The 14,762-nt window shown below is 33.9% G+C and overlaps 1 protein-coding gene across 1 annotated transcript in view; it reads right to left on the bottom strand.

Moving 5' to 3' along the window:
* Positions 1–14,762, bottom strand: part of STXBP5 (syntaxin binding protein 5) — a 252,000-nt gene that overhangs the window by 64,784 nt on the left and 172,454 nt on the right. Inside the window, 2 exon segments of the mRNA XM_044675457.1 lie at positions 9,660–9,707; positions 9,812–9,871. Coding sequence (XP_044531392.1) covers positions 9,660–9,707; positions 9,812–9,871 — 108 coding nt within the window.

Here is a 14,762-nt window from a genome sequence, read left to right as displayed (position 1 = left end):
TTGACAGGATCTTAGAGAGCTATCTCAATCCCAAACATATTTCAGATGAGGAATTTGAGACTCAGAGATTAAATGACTAGCCTAATGTCACAGCTGTAAAGTGGCACAGCAAGACTGAAATGTTGGTCTTTGGACTCCTAGCACAGTGTATTTACTAAAACCCACACTGTAGAGAAAAATTTAAATCTTTCCTATATATTATTTCTTAGTGTAAGAAAAAAATGAAGATTTGTAAAACTGTTTGCTTGATTTAATTTTTATTTATTAATTTCTTGCTGAAGAAAGGAACAAGCTATAGCTTAGATGAATAGTGTCTGGATAAAATCTAAGACAGTAAAGTAGACAAACTCAAGATAAAAGGTCAGTGGTAATCAGGTATTTTAGGTTTAGGAGACTCAATAGAACAAAATACAATATTAAGGCACTCCTCAAAAAAGATGTCTTCCACATGTATATTAAGATATATAAAATTCCATAATAGATGCAAGCATAGAAATACTCTGTTCGATGATCCTACTGAGTATCAATATTACACAAGGCATTAAAGATGGAGATATATGCTCACCTAAGGTGTTAACCAGTGTCATAGAAGCTGTCCACAGAATTCAAAGAGAAGAGGGATGCCCTATTAATGGCGAAGTTCTCCAAACACTATTTGTAGATGACACTGTGATAACTGCATTGAGCTCAGAACACCACACAAAGCTTCCTCAATGAAATCCATGGTCATGTGAAAGAGATTGGTCTGACCAGTTCACACTGGAAAAACAAAGTAGATGAAAAATGTGTATTTCCTGGATTATAATATGCACTTGGAAGCGTAGCCCACTAGGTTAGTCTATTAGTATATATAATATATTGGATAGGCACTGATCATGGACAATGAGGTAGACCTAGACTTGACTAGGAAAAGATCAGGGTGTATTTAATTTGGGAAACTGTGTAACACTTTGAATGTTCCTGGATGTTTGCTAATGTAAAAGCTTATTTTTAATGCCATTCTTTTCCTTCAGATGCTTTAGATTGTAAGTCATGGAAGACCACAATCTGAAAAGAAGCAAAACTGCAGTTAATCCAAAGGACAATGGAAATATGAATGGGAGGTGGGAGTACACTGCAGCATATTACCAGCAATGAATTATGAGAGAAATGGTGGAAAAAGATGTGATGAATAGCACATATGATTCAAAAAGGAAGTAGTTTAGTTATGTACCAAGAAAGAAAGATATCAGCTAGTACAAGTACTTCAATACTATCCTCTAGATAGTAAAAGAACCATAGGAAACTCTCCTATGTAGAAACTTGATGTGGGATTTACAGGAAGACATGGAAGAGAATTGCTCAGGATGAGACAGCATGAAGAGGTTGTGATTTGCACAAATGGGTGAAGAACCCAAATAGATGAGAAGACAATCCATCAAAGTTTTAGGTTGTGTTGGCACAATGAAATAACACTCTAGATCACAAAATTTGCTGAACATAATTTATTTTTTAAAACTGAAAATACATCCATAATAACATAAAAAATAAGGTATTTAGTATGTTGATAATCTTCAGATTTGCATTAGCCTGAAAAAGAAAAAAAGACTCATTAGGATACACGTTGCCTTGTATGACAAAGAGAAATATTCTTACATGTGAAATTTAATTCCTATCCATTCACACCTAAATTAAGACTATTTAAGAGTAAAGAATATAAGTTACCTTGCATAAAAATATTCCTGTCACATGTATACAGCTTCGATGGTTAGTTATTGTTGTTTAAGGAAGATTAGCATAATCCCAGTTTAAACATATCTCCAATAGCCAACTCTGTGACAATAGATACCTTTATAAAAGACAAAATATTTGGGAATTAATTCAATTTAATTTTATAGCATGCGAAAAAATGTGAAAAATAGTGAAAAAATTTACTACCCTATTAGATGCAACTAATACATACCTTTTTGTTCAGATAATTAAGAATTCCAAATGGATCACTATGGATTCCATTTTTAAACCTGAAAATTTAGAAAAAATTGAGGGTAGGGGGTTGTGGAGAATCAAAGTATAAAAGAGACTATATGAGAAAGAAAAAATAAGGTATTATGTTTAAAATATGAAGTATATGCACAGCAGTATGATTCAGTGGGAAAAGTACCAGCCTGGACTAGGTTTAGGAGGTCTATATTCTACTCCTGGTTCTGTCCTTTTACAATTGATTGTAAGTGTGTCAACTGAATCTCTTTTTTTTTTTTTTGTTAAATGAAAGGATTGATTTAGATGCCTAAGATTAGATGCCTAATATTCTATGGTCATATTAATTAAAATAGATGTAGAGCACCTTAGAATGTTAAATAATATATTAAAATGAACATGCCAAAATGTTTTGTTACATAAAAAAAATATGCAACTGATCACTGAACACATGATATCAGAACTGTGCTAATGATCAATCTTCTTTATTTAAAGAAAAACACAAAATTCTCTAAGAAGACATCCAAAATAGAAAACTAATCACAAACCAATCAATTTTCCCAATGTATCGATTTTTCTATAAGATTTAGCATGACAAAATTATAGAATTTTAAACTTAAAAAAAAAAACTACTATAAATTCCTACTCAGAATAATAATCTCATTCAAAAGATTTCACACATAAAGTCATTCAGTCTCTGCCTAATGGAGAGTAGGGGAGACAGGGAAAGAGGTGAGGAAAAGGAAGCAGAGAAAGTTAAGATGAGGGAGGAAAAGTAAGCTAAGAAAAGAAGGAAAGAAAGAAGGTAGAAAGACAAAGGTGGCAAAAAAAAAAAAAGACAAACGGAAGGCAAAGGTGGCAGAAGTCAGGTAAGGTAGGATGGGAGAGGAGAAAAGGGTAAGGATTTAATAAGCACTTAGTCTGAGCCAGTAACAGTAATAAACCTCTTCACACAATAATCCTGGGAATTAGGTGCTATTATCCCTATTTTACATTTGATGAAACTAAGAAAAATATCGTTTAAGTGGCTTGCCCACAATCACAGGTTTTTTTTTTAAGAATCCCAGGTCAGATGTGAATTCAGGTTTTCCTAACTTCAGGCTCAGCACTCTCCAATCTACCTCTGTATAAGTTTAGAGAGGTTACTATATTTGGAGGCAACTCATTTTATTGTAGAGCAGTTCAAGTTATGAGAACTAGTTATTAGTGTTATAAACAAAAGGGGGTCCTAAGGAGATATAGATATACAGTGAGGTGAATGTATCTATCTATATTCTCTACATTCCTTAATTAAATGTCCGGGCCAGTAACATAGAAAACACTTTGGGACTTTGTTATAAGATCTCTTTTGGTTGGAATAAGTCTCTTTTTGCTTAATTTCATGGTCTCTGGTTGCCTGCAAGGCAAAATTCCTAAATTCTTCGTGTTTCTTGTCTCTCCTGACTTCTTTTAGCTGTCTTTTTAACTCCTGGATAGTTCTGTCCTTCTCTGAGTCTAAATCATGTCTAATTTGTTGTTCCTTGCTTTTGGACTCATGGATCTAGGTGGGATGCTTTCTAATGTCTTCCAGAGACAATCCTTCTCACTATGGACAACTCTGTTTAAAATAGACTTGGATTGGGATGCTAGTTCCCTTTATGAATTGGCATCTGATATGGGGTAGAGCTTCCTCAGATTGGTCTTTGTTAAACCCTAGGAAATTTTCTGAATTTTTGATAAGCCTGTCTAAAAATAAGTTAGGGTGCTCATCCTCGGCCTGCCTCATTTTTTCAAACTTGTTCCACCCATTAGGTCTTTTAGCATGTATTTTTATAGCCTCGAGTAAATCAGCTCTGCATTTCAGGAGTGCTCTCATATTTTCAGGTTCTGTCAAATTTATCACTTCATGCCCACGTGGCCACAAAACCAAATCTGGGTTGTCTCTTGTCTCAGCAATGAATTTGGCCTTTTCACTGGGGGTATAGAATTCATCTAAAATAAATTCAACATCCTGATAGGAAGGATTAAAAAGGTTAAAGGTCCTTTTTAGCTCCTTGGCTGATTTATATGGGGACAGGAAATATTTGGGGAACCTCCTCTTTAGCATCCTAAATCTTGTGCCGTAAAAGCTTTGTATGTCTTCATGCTGACAGGTTCACCGTTAGGTCTGAATTGGGTCTGATCTATAAATGGGAACAATGACACAGTGGTAGGGGCAACTGCTCCACTTTCAGTTTGGGTAGCCTCATTGATATCAAAATCTGTCTGGGTACAACTGTCCACCATCTTAGATCTGGGAGTTTCCTTGGCCTTAGGCTTGTATTCATTCTCTATGATCTCTAACTGTAGGATAGTGTGTTCATTGAGTGCCTGTCCCTGCTTAATCTTATTATTGATTTCCACCATAAGCCTAAGCTGTTCCTTCATAACTGTAAACATATCTTCATGGTCTTGTTTGCCTTTCCCAAAGATCAATTTAAATATTTTCTTCACTGACAAAAATCCTTGAATCGTTGTCACAAATATCACTACAACAGCTGGAAAATAGGACAAGAAATCTGCCATGGTGAATGCCAAGTACTTATAGGCATCATATAATGTTATAATTTTTATAAAATAGTCTGGGATGACTTGAAACCATAGCCTTATCACACCTTGGGTGAAGGAATAGATGAACAGTGAGATGGTGGTAAAAATGAAAGTTGCCCTTGCCTACCCCATCTTATTTCCTTTTCCCTTCAGTTAGCCTAGATTCTAGGTCCTCTGCCTTCGCCAAAAACTGTTATAAACGAAAGGGGGTGGTAAAAATGAAAGTTGCCCTTGCCCACCCCATCTTATTTCCTTTTCCCTTCAGTTAGCCTAGATTCTTTGCCCTCTGCATTCAACAAAAACTGTTATAAACAAAAGGTATACAATGATGTGAATATATCTATCTGTATTCTCCCTAGTTGTAGATGATGGAGGAACAACAACTCCGATCACCCTTGATAGTTATTATAATTTCCCCTTTTCTCTAACAGTTGCTCAGGGAGGACTCCCGAGAGGTTAGATGGATCGGTAACCTTCCAGGTCCAACCTGAGGTTGGATAAATTAATATAGGGCTTTTGATTTGCCTCGGATCATGTTTGATATCTAACTGCATTGACTCCTTCCCCAAGGGTTGTGATATAAAAGACCACTCAGGAAGGTACTTGTTAAACTCTCTTTATCTAAATGAGAAAAAGGATAAACAGGACAAGGTCTGGGGATTGGAGACCCTATCAATCTATTATCTATGCCTAGTTGACAATCAGAACTGGAGGCTATTGATCTAGTAGAAGCTGGAGCTTTATTCTCTCCACTACCTCTGGCCCAGCCTGGCCACAGCCGAGCCAGAGAATAGGGAATGCTATTGATTCAGCTGTGTTGGTGATCCTATTCTCTCAGCTTTCTCACTACCAGTGTTTGGAGATACACTATCTCTCACAGTCTTTCAGGAAATATTCAGATTCTTCCTACCCTCTTCTTCCTCCCTTCACCACCCACTCAGAGATTTCCTAGTCCAGAGACTCCTGTCCAGAGACCTCCAGAGCCCAGAGAGACCTAGAGAGACCCCCTCCAAGTGGCTGTCAGGGATATTTATACTGTCAGGCCAACCGACATTTGTCCCTGACTCACGGCACCTGGGAACATTCCATGTCTTCCAACTGCCTTCCATCATTCAAGGTGGCATCCATCATTTCCCAGATTATGAATATAACATTAGAAAACGTATTGCTGAGTCAAAATCTTATAACTTTTACTCATTAATACTAATCATTTGGAAATATTAAGGTATTTATAATGTTTTATGTGATGCCTTCTAGTTTCAAAGTGCTTTTGTCCTTCCTTAATAGAAAAATAAAAAGGCTCAGAATGGTCAAGAGCAGGGGTCGGCAAGGTATGGCTCTTTCTGCAGGAACCATAAAGTCAATTTTTTTTCAGGTGCTGTTACAGGAGCTCGCACTGTGAGCACTGTACGGCTCTCACAAAATTACATTTTAAAAAATGTGGCATTTATGTCTCTCACAGCCAAAAAGGTTGCCAACCCCTGGTCAAGAGACTCACTTGGGATTAAATGAGCAGTAAATAGTAGGTCAGAGAGTAACACCCACGTTTTCTGCTCCCAGATTAGTCTTTTTTACCATAGGGTTCTTTAATAATGTCTTTTATTTTAAAACAAAGCAAGTATTATCTATACTTCTATACTACAAAACAGCCATTCAAAAATTTGAAGACAACTCTCCCATCCTCTTTCAGTCTTCCTTTCACCAATACTAAATATACTCAATTCTTTTAATCCTTCTTCAAATCACAATTTCTAAGTCCTTAACTATTCTGGTGGCCTTTTTTCTCAATGAACTGTATGGTATAACTGTCTCTCTTAAATTGTGATATCCAAAAAGGAAAAAAAATTCTAGATATTTACTAAGCAGCAAGGTTTTAATAGTGTCATTTTCATGCAAATTAGATATTACTGTTCTATCAATAGAGATTAAGGTTACATTAGGTTTAGTAACTGTATCAGATTACTTATATCAAGTTTGCAAATAACCAGACTTCTTGCACAATCATGTGTAGTTTCTACTAGGATAGGTTTCTTCTTGGCTTGTGACATACTTTAGTATTAATTTATCTTTGCTGGTTTTGACATCATGATATAATTTAAAACCCCAATTTTTTTATCTCCTATCTCTACCAGTTTATACCATTCACATATTTAATTAACATTCATTCAAAGCTTTTCAGGCAGAGAAAGTTGGATTAGATGGTCACTGAAGTTCCTTTTAGTTCTTGTCCTATGATCCTATAACCAATAAAAATATTTCTCAAAACTGTCTTTTCCCCCAGGTGTCTGTAAGAATAGAGTTTTGGACAAATGAAAATACAAAGTGAATACCCAAGCAAATATCCTCTTGGCCATTTAAGTGGGATTTTTGCATTGTTAATATTTTGCTACTATCTACCAAAAAGTGTAATATGCAGAAATGTGTAGCCATAGTTCTGGGGGTGCAAGCTGGCAGTTGCCACTTTGGAACACAGAACCTGGCAGAGCACCCAGGCCGTGTGCCAGGGTGTCAGTTAAGGACAGGATATAAAAGGAGGTCCTCTTACTCCTGGGAGCTTCACCTCTCTGACTCACCTGCAGGGTTAGAGAGGAAGGAGGGAATGGGCCCCAGGGTGGTTTTGGGGAGTTTCTGTTAGGTAGGTAGAAACTATTCAATTATTAGCCAAACATTCTATACTTCTTGGCATAGACAACATCCTTACATATCAGCTAGAGAGAATAGCTCCAACCAAGAACAACTGCAACTGACCCAGGGTCTTCCCAGCCTCTGGGCTCAACAACAAGCTACAGTGTTGGGATTTGTCTTCAAGGCTGTCTCATTACTCTGCTCCTAGGAAACATCAACTGTGCTTCAAGATTAATTAACATCAACAAATTAGGCAAGATTTTAGGGTTACCTTCACCCATCCATCTATCCTTTACCTTTCCTCAGTTATTTACAAATAAACCCTGGTTAACCCTGAGCCTAAACAGTCTTGGAGCCTTGCTTACCTTAGCATCAACCATCCTTTAATAACAGTCAGATCCGCATTACAACTAGGTGGAGAAAGCCTTTCTAAGCCAGTTTATCCATTTCAATTTGAGGTTTCAGGAAGTTTCAATCAGCTTCCTGGAAACATTTTAACTGTCTTGGCTGGATTAGCTCCAAACTCTGGGCCTATTAGCAGAGAATCTTGGGCTTAAAGGGGACCTGACCAGGCGGCTGTGGGAGGTTATTTAACTCTCATACAGCCTTGGTTTGGGACTCCCTTCCTTTCATATTTCATCATCAACATCTGCCTAGGCCCACTGACAGTTCCTAATAGTATCCACATTAGAGTTACATTACATGGTGACATTCTTAGTAGCTATGGTATGAAATGACATTTGAAAAGATCCTTTGCTAATCATGGTGGTGCAAATGCCACCAAAGCAGTAAAAATGACAGAATGGTATATAGGACAAAGATAATAAGATGAGTCTGCATTCAATGAAAGAGGAGAAAATGCCTTATCAAATAAAGGATTTGGAACTCCAGAGTAAAGTATAGAATGTGGTAGAAGGAAAGTCTATGTTGAGAGATAGATTCCAGATAAGCCTTACCATGTTTAGCCTTGGTTTCCTAATAAAGGCATTAATATCACTATTGAAAAAAGTACTGTTCTGCCAGAAGTACTTTTATGGAAATTGAGAACACTGGTCCATTTGATATTTCTAATGATTTGAGGGACTGTATTTTATCCTCAGGTATTGCAAAGTAAATATCATTCTTCGGCAAAATCAAGTGTTATGTTCCATGGCAAATTGCTTAATGAATATTTTGTGAACTTCATATTTGGTCCTTAAATTAACCAGCATTAAAACAGACAAGAGCTTATTTGCTTGGGGAAAAAAAGCTTGAAACCATTTTCATAAATAACATGCACTTTGAAATTATATATATGTGTGTATATATATATATAAAATCTTTCATCACAAATGAAACTGCTAAAATAAACTAATTCCCAAAGGTGTATTTCCTAAGCTACAATATGAAAGTCTTAGATGAGTTTCAGCAAATATTTATTAATCAGGAAGTAACCATACAATGCTACAAAATAAAACTAGTGAAAAAAAAGCTGCACTATGCAATTTTAATGGCTTAAAAATTATTATTGATTGACTAACAAACCACCAATGCCAAAGAGACTAAAATACTTTTTTGTGATATCATTAAAGAAAAGTTCCTTTCCCAGAAGAAACCATATACCTTTTCCCCTTTATATCCCAACAATACTTATCCACAAGATCATAACAGGGTTCAATTTATAATTGTATGCAACATGAATCAAAATTTTTAAAGTCTTATACTTGATAAAAACATGAGATTTTTTTACATTCAGAAATTAATCAAGAAATTCTTTGGGGAAAAAATCAAAATAGTAAACAATACAAATTTTGTAAAGAGATAAGGCATATTCTTTCTCCAGAACTGATTTTCAAAATAATGAAGTATGAAAATAAAACTTGTGTCAAATATTTATATGCCCCTAAATCATATAAGAAAGTGCTTTTACTATGAGATTACACATTTAGTATAATACCCTCTTGTTTTACAGTTTAAGATTCTTTCATTGGATAATTTTGTTTAAAAAACACAAAAGAAAATATAGGTGGATAAAATATTAAAATGAAATGATCTGTTTTTACAGTGAAATCACTGTTTTCACTACAAAATTTCCTCTGATCCAAAAATATCCACAGTCAAAATGCTGAAAAAAATCTGTTCTTAAAAAAATTAAGGAAATTAAGCAATCTTTTAAAAATGTAGGAGAAATAACTGAAAGAAAAAAAAGACATAACAGAAAAAAAGTGTTGAAAACATACTGCTTAATGAATAAACTGAACCCTGTTATATTCTGAAATATTATCCAAAATAGACAAAGTCACACTAAATTAAAGAAAGCTGCATTCCACATGTAATTGATTTTTCGATAATTGTAAGCCCAATGAGTTTAGAAGAGAAGTAGCTGGAAAGATTATTATTTATCACAAAGAATAATAAATTAATATGCAAAGAATGCCACAAAATTCCATTTGATAATTTTTTAAAGTAGGGTTAGCATTGTGTATAGCAAGGCACTGGATTAAGAACAAAAAGAATTTTCTATTTCCTACCGATATCATTGGCTACCATCTTGGAAAATTTTCTGCTTTTGGTCTTCACTGGAAATAACATTTTGAAATAAAATGTCAAAATCTATTCAAAGAAAATTAAATGAAGTATAAATAAAATAAATAAAATGCTTTAAATATCAAACATACTATACCCTTTTCTATAAAATTAGTCACTTTTTGTTCATCATCAGAATTGTTTGGCGACGTAGAACCTACATAAATGAAGACAGTGAAATGAACATGCAGAATGGTCATAATTTACAAATACTGAAGTTTTGCCAAAGGCAGAATTATAACAAAGGGGGGAAAAACCAAAATAATCCATAAAATGTAATTATATTAGTAAGAAAACTTTTATTTTGTTAGAACCATAATAGTTCCTAGAATCATAAGTACAGTAACAACAATCAAAACTAAATCTTAAGCCAAAATACAATTCAATCCAAGTTTTTAACCTACACTTTTAATGGACAAGGCACTGAGGATACAAAATAAAATTGTAGTCTCTGACACATGAAAGAGATTATAATCTACTGAGAAGGGAGAACATATATATATATATATGCATATATATGTAATTAAATTTTTAAAAAACCATATATGAAGATGGCTACAAAGTAATTGCAGCATAGGGGAGGAAACAAAAACAAGTGAGGGCAGGATTGGGAAAGGCTTTAGGATATGAAATCTGAACTGAACCTTAAAGGAAGTTAAAGATTCCAAGAAGGAGAGGTGGAAAAGAGTATTTCAGGCATAGAAAAAAGCAGGAAATGCAATACTTTGTGCCTTACGAATATGAATTTAATAAATTCATGGATGATGAATATGGAGAGAAAGTGGCTACCTGAGCAATCTAAATTGGTCAATCAATCAACAAGCATTTAGAGATGAGGTCTTGTACAAGTGTGGAAGGTATATGATCAGAGAGAAAAAGGCAGATTCAAGAAGTGGGTATTTCAATATTCGAGTGGAAGAATTAATAAGACTTGGTAACTGATTGGAAAGTGATGAGTTCAAATGCCTCAGAGGTTGTGAGACTGGCTGATAACTAAGGATGGTAACTTAAGGTACAGAAATCTCTATTTAGAGTTATGTATTAAAATATAATTGATACTCTGTTCTTCTCTTAGTAAGATATTTTAAAAGATGAGATGAAATGGAGGAAACTCACTGAAACAAAAAATGATTACTTGAGCTAATTATTTTTCTGATTTATATCTTCAAGTTGTTAAAGGATTAAAAGATTTCCTGACACTGTTTGATTTTATTCTAATAAACAATGATGTACTTAAAGTCTATTATTGTTAATAACTGCTAGATAAAATTGTTTAAGCATTTTTGCTTTTCTATTCTCCCAAATGTCTTTCCTATTTTAAATTTTCTTCCCCCTTCACTGAGGCTTCTGTTTTAGATTAAAAAAAAACCCTGTAACTATGAGCATAACCCCAAGCCAGATTCCAGTTGTGAGAATTCAAAGGCATCTCTCTTGCACACTTCATGTAAACAAGAAAATATTTCACTTTTTCCCCATTTTTTTTATAAAAGTAAAAGTATTTGCAACCGAATTTGTAGAATCAAGTTTGTTCTTTCAAAGAGAATTATGGTTACTTATGATTGTACCTTAGGTAAAAATATTGACTAAACAAGAAACCTGACTTTTATGCTATGTTTTTCTCGTTATGTATTATTTTATCCACTGTTGATTGTTAAATATAATTATTTTTATGGTAGGAAAAGGGTTAACCTACTCCCTTTAAAATAGCACTTTATTGGGGGATCTTGATGAATCTTTATAGAAACACTTATTAAGAAAATGATATGAAGTTAAGAGGCGATTTCTAGGTTCATTGCAATATTCAAAATTGGAAGTAGGTATACGTCTTCCATATTAAAAAAAAACTAGTGGTTATGAGATAAAAACACACTTAAAATCTTACTTTTTGAAAAGCAAGGACAAAAATGAACATCCTGGAAGATTTTAATTTTGTATTAGCTATCTTTTAAAATGTATTAATGTCAAATACAAAATTCTGCAACAAGCTCCTTTAAGGAGAGAGAACAATTAGTGGTATATTTAAGTACATAAACACATAAACCTTACATATGTGTGTACAGCTACATAAAACCAAAATTAGATTTTTTTTCACATGAAAATGTCCATATGAAGTTATAGTACTATCTGATTTGTGATAGTCAAAAAACTACTTTGTCTTACTAAAATAATTATATCTGAAATATTAGCTCAACTTGTATTGTTTAAAAAATGTAAGGGGGCAGCTGGGTAGCTCAGTGGATTGAGAGCCAGGCCTAGAGACGGGAGGTCCTAGGTTCAAATCCGGCCTCAGACACTTCCCAGCTGTGTGACCCTGGGCAAGTCACTTGACCCCCATTGCCTACCCTTACCACTCTTCCACCTATAAGTCAATACACATAAGTTAAGGGTTTAAAAAAAAAAAATTAAAAAAAAATGTAAAGTATCTTTCAATGTATAATAGATTTTTAAATGTTCAAATAAAAAAGTATAATGAATTTATCCCATTTTTCTATTACTTGGTGATATGAAGATAATATGTAAGAACTTATTAAAGTTCTAGGGAAATCCAAATATGATTAAAGTCCAGAAATGGTTGACAGACAGTTGCAAGCTAAATCTGTTGCATATTCAACATAAAGCATATTTGCATTTAATGGATGACAGTAGAAAAAAATGATACTATTAATTACTGGAATAATTAAGATATTTTAAAATTTGAATTTAAAGTAACTTAAAAAGAGTTACCTTTCATTTTTTTCCCTTTATATGTTATATCACAAAGAACCACAAATCTCAATTTAAGTTAAGGATAATTTTAACTTCTCATATTTAATTTTATATCTTCTAGCTCTCTTCTCTACTTCATTCTTTTTATTACTTGACAAATTTATGTTAATTTAACAGTTCACATTATTATTTCCTCACTGGAATGGTTTGTGAAATTGTAGAAAAGAATAATGAACTTGTGGTAAAGAGAGCTGAATTCTCACAGTACTTGAGATCAAAACCCTACTAAGGCAACTCACTGAAATAACTCTCTGAGCCTCCATCTCCTCCATCTGTAAAAGAAGGAGATTGTAATATATTATTGTAAAATGTCCCCTCCAGTTCCAAATCTACAATCTTCTGACTATGGTCTAAATTGTTCTGAGCGTCTAAAATGAGTACAATAACATATAGACCAGGGGTCAGCAACCTTTTTGGCCATGAGAGCCCTAAACGCCACATTTTTTAAAATGTAATTTCCTGAGAGCCGTACAGTGCTCACAGTGGGCGCTCCTGAAAAAGCGCCTGAAAAAAAAATTGACTTTATGGCTCCTGCAGAAAAAGCCATATCTGGCCCTCAAAAGAGCCAGATATGGCTCGAGAGCCATATGTTGCCGACCCCTGATTTAGACTAATCACCTCACACAACTGTTGTAAGGAAAGTATTACTTTACTACTAAAAAAGATTATAATATCTTTTGTACTACAAATAAAGATTAGAACAATGAAATTATAAAGATGCCTCAGGAAGATAAGCAAAGAATGAACTTTATTGAATTATAAATGGATGAAAGGTGAACAGAAGACTATATACATAGACTATAATAATATAGTAAAAAGAGAATAGATTAATTCAGCCTCATTTAAATCTCTACTTTTACCTCATGTCATTACCTCTCTCTCCACTTTTAGTCACTTTATCAGCCTGAACCGAGAACTTTAATTTTACATTGGGTTAACAATGTATAAAAATGTGCCTGACAAAAGTTCCTGACCAGTTAACTTCATTTTTTAAAATGAATTTCTCTGAGTGCTTGTACTCCTTTTTAGAAAAACTATGACATAGAAAGTAATTAATTTTGAATATATAATTTATTTTTCACATTTCTTATTGGAAGGCAGAAGAAGGCAGCATAGTATATGGACAGTCATCTTCAAAGCCAGAAACATCTGGGTTTAAGTACTACCTGTAATATAGGATTATTACCTTTGCCTCTGCCAAATACTGGCTTCTGTAGCCAACTCTTCAAGATGAGAGATTGTTGTGAAAATACTCAGCTGTATTTGTGTGGGAAGTTTTCTCACCCAGGAGTTCTCTAAACCAATGAAATAACAATCTCATCCTTTCCCACCTACTTTATATTTGGGATTGAGTCATTAAGGAGATGAATCTAGAACTGCAGGAATCATTATTAAAATAAAAACATGGATATGGACCAAAGGTTTCTTTAAAAGCACTGAAATACGGATATATTTTACACACTTTTGGGGGATGGATACTGGAATAGGTATTTTTGTTGTTGTTTTTTTTCAATTTTTATGGTAATTTAATGTCAATTTTTTAAGTAAAGGAAAATCATTCATTCTAAATTTTTGGCAGCCTGTATGGCTTATGTCTAAAACTATTTAACACCTATATTTATCATCATAGTTACAGTACAACTTATGTAGTCATATGGTATTAATTTTAATAAAAATTACCATATACAACATTATTTCCAATTCCTTTAGTTAGGCTACCCACACTCTGGGTCATATATGTAAATTCTTGATGAAACAATGTTGGTTTATTTAGCATAAATTCTGTCATTAGGTTCCATGTGTGGATATGTAGGGAGTGGGAGGGAATCTAGATTTGCGATTTTATCAATGTGAGGAACTCCCAGTAAGGAAATTCCCGGCAACTAATTTGTAACTTACAGTCTTTGAGTGTTAGTCTAGAGAGGTTAGTTGATATGCTTAGGGGTATACTATATATGTCATAGGTAGGAAATTGCATTTTATTACAGATAAGTTCAGATTTAGTTTTTGAATATATTACTCATATTATTCTCAAAGCCCAAAAGATTCTATCACTAAATTCTTGACTACTAAATAAACTTTATAGAGGACTATTCAATTATTAGAAAACTGAAGAATATTCAAAGCCAAGACCCTTAAATAAAATACAGTAGTTAGCTGTCATAAATATGTATGTATATATGTATGTATTTCCCCTTTCTCCCTATCCTGAATCACTAATTCTTTAACTTCACTTCTTCTTGGCCTAAATCAGGGGACAGGGGGTTGAGGGTTCCAGATAT

The sequence above is a fragment of the Gracilinanus agilis genome, chromosome 4 (assembly GCF_016433145.1).
Source record: "Gracilinanus agilis isolate LMUSP501 chromosome 4, AgileGrace, whole genome shotgun sequence".
In the NCBI taxonomy this organism is placed as follows: Eukaryota; Metazoa; Chordata; class Mammalia; order Didelphimorphia; family Didelphidae; genus Gracilinanus; species Gracilinanus agilis.
This window is presented reverse-complemented; position numbering and strand designations above follow the sequence as displayed.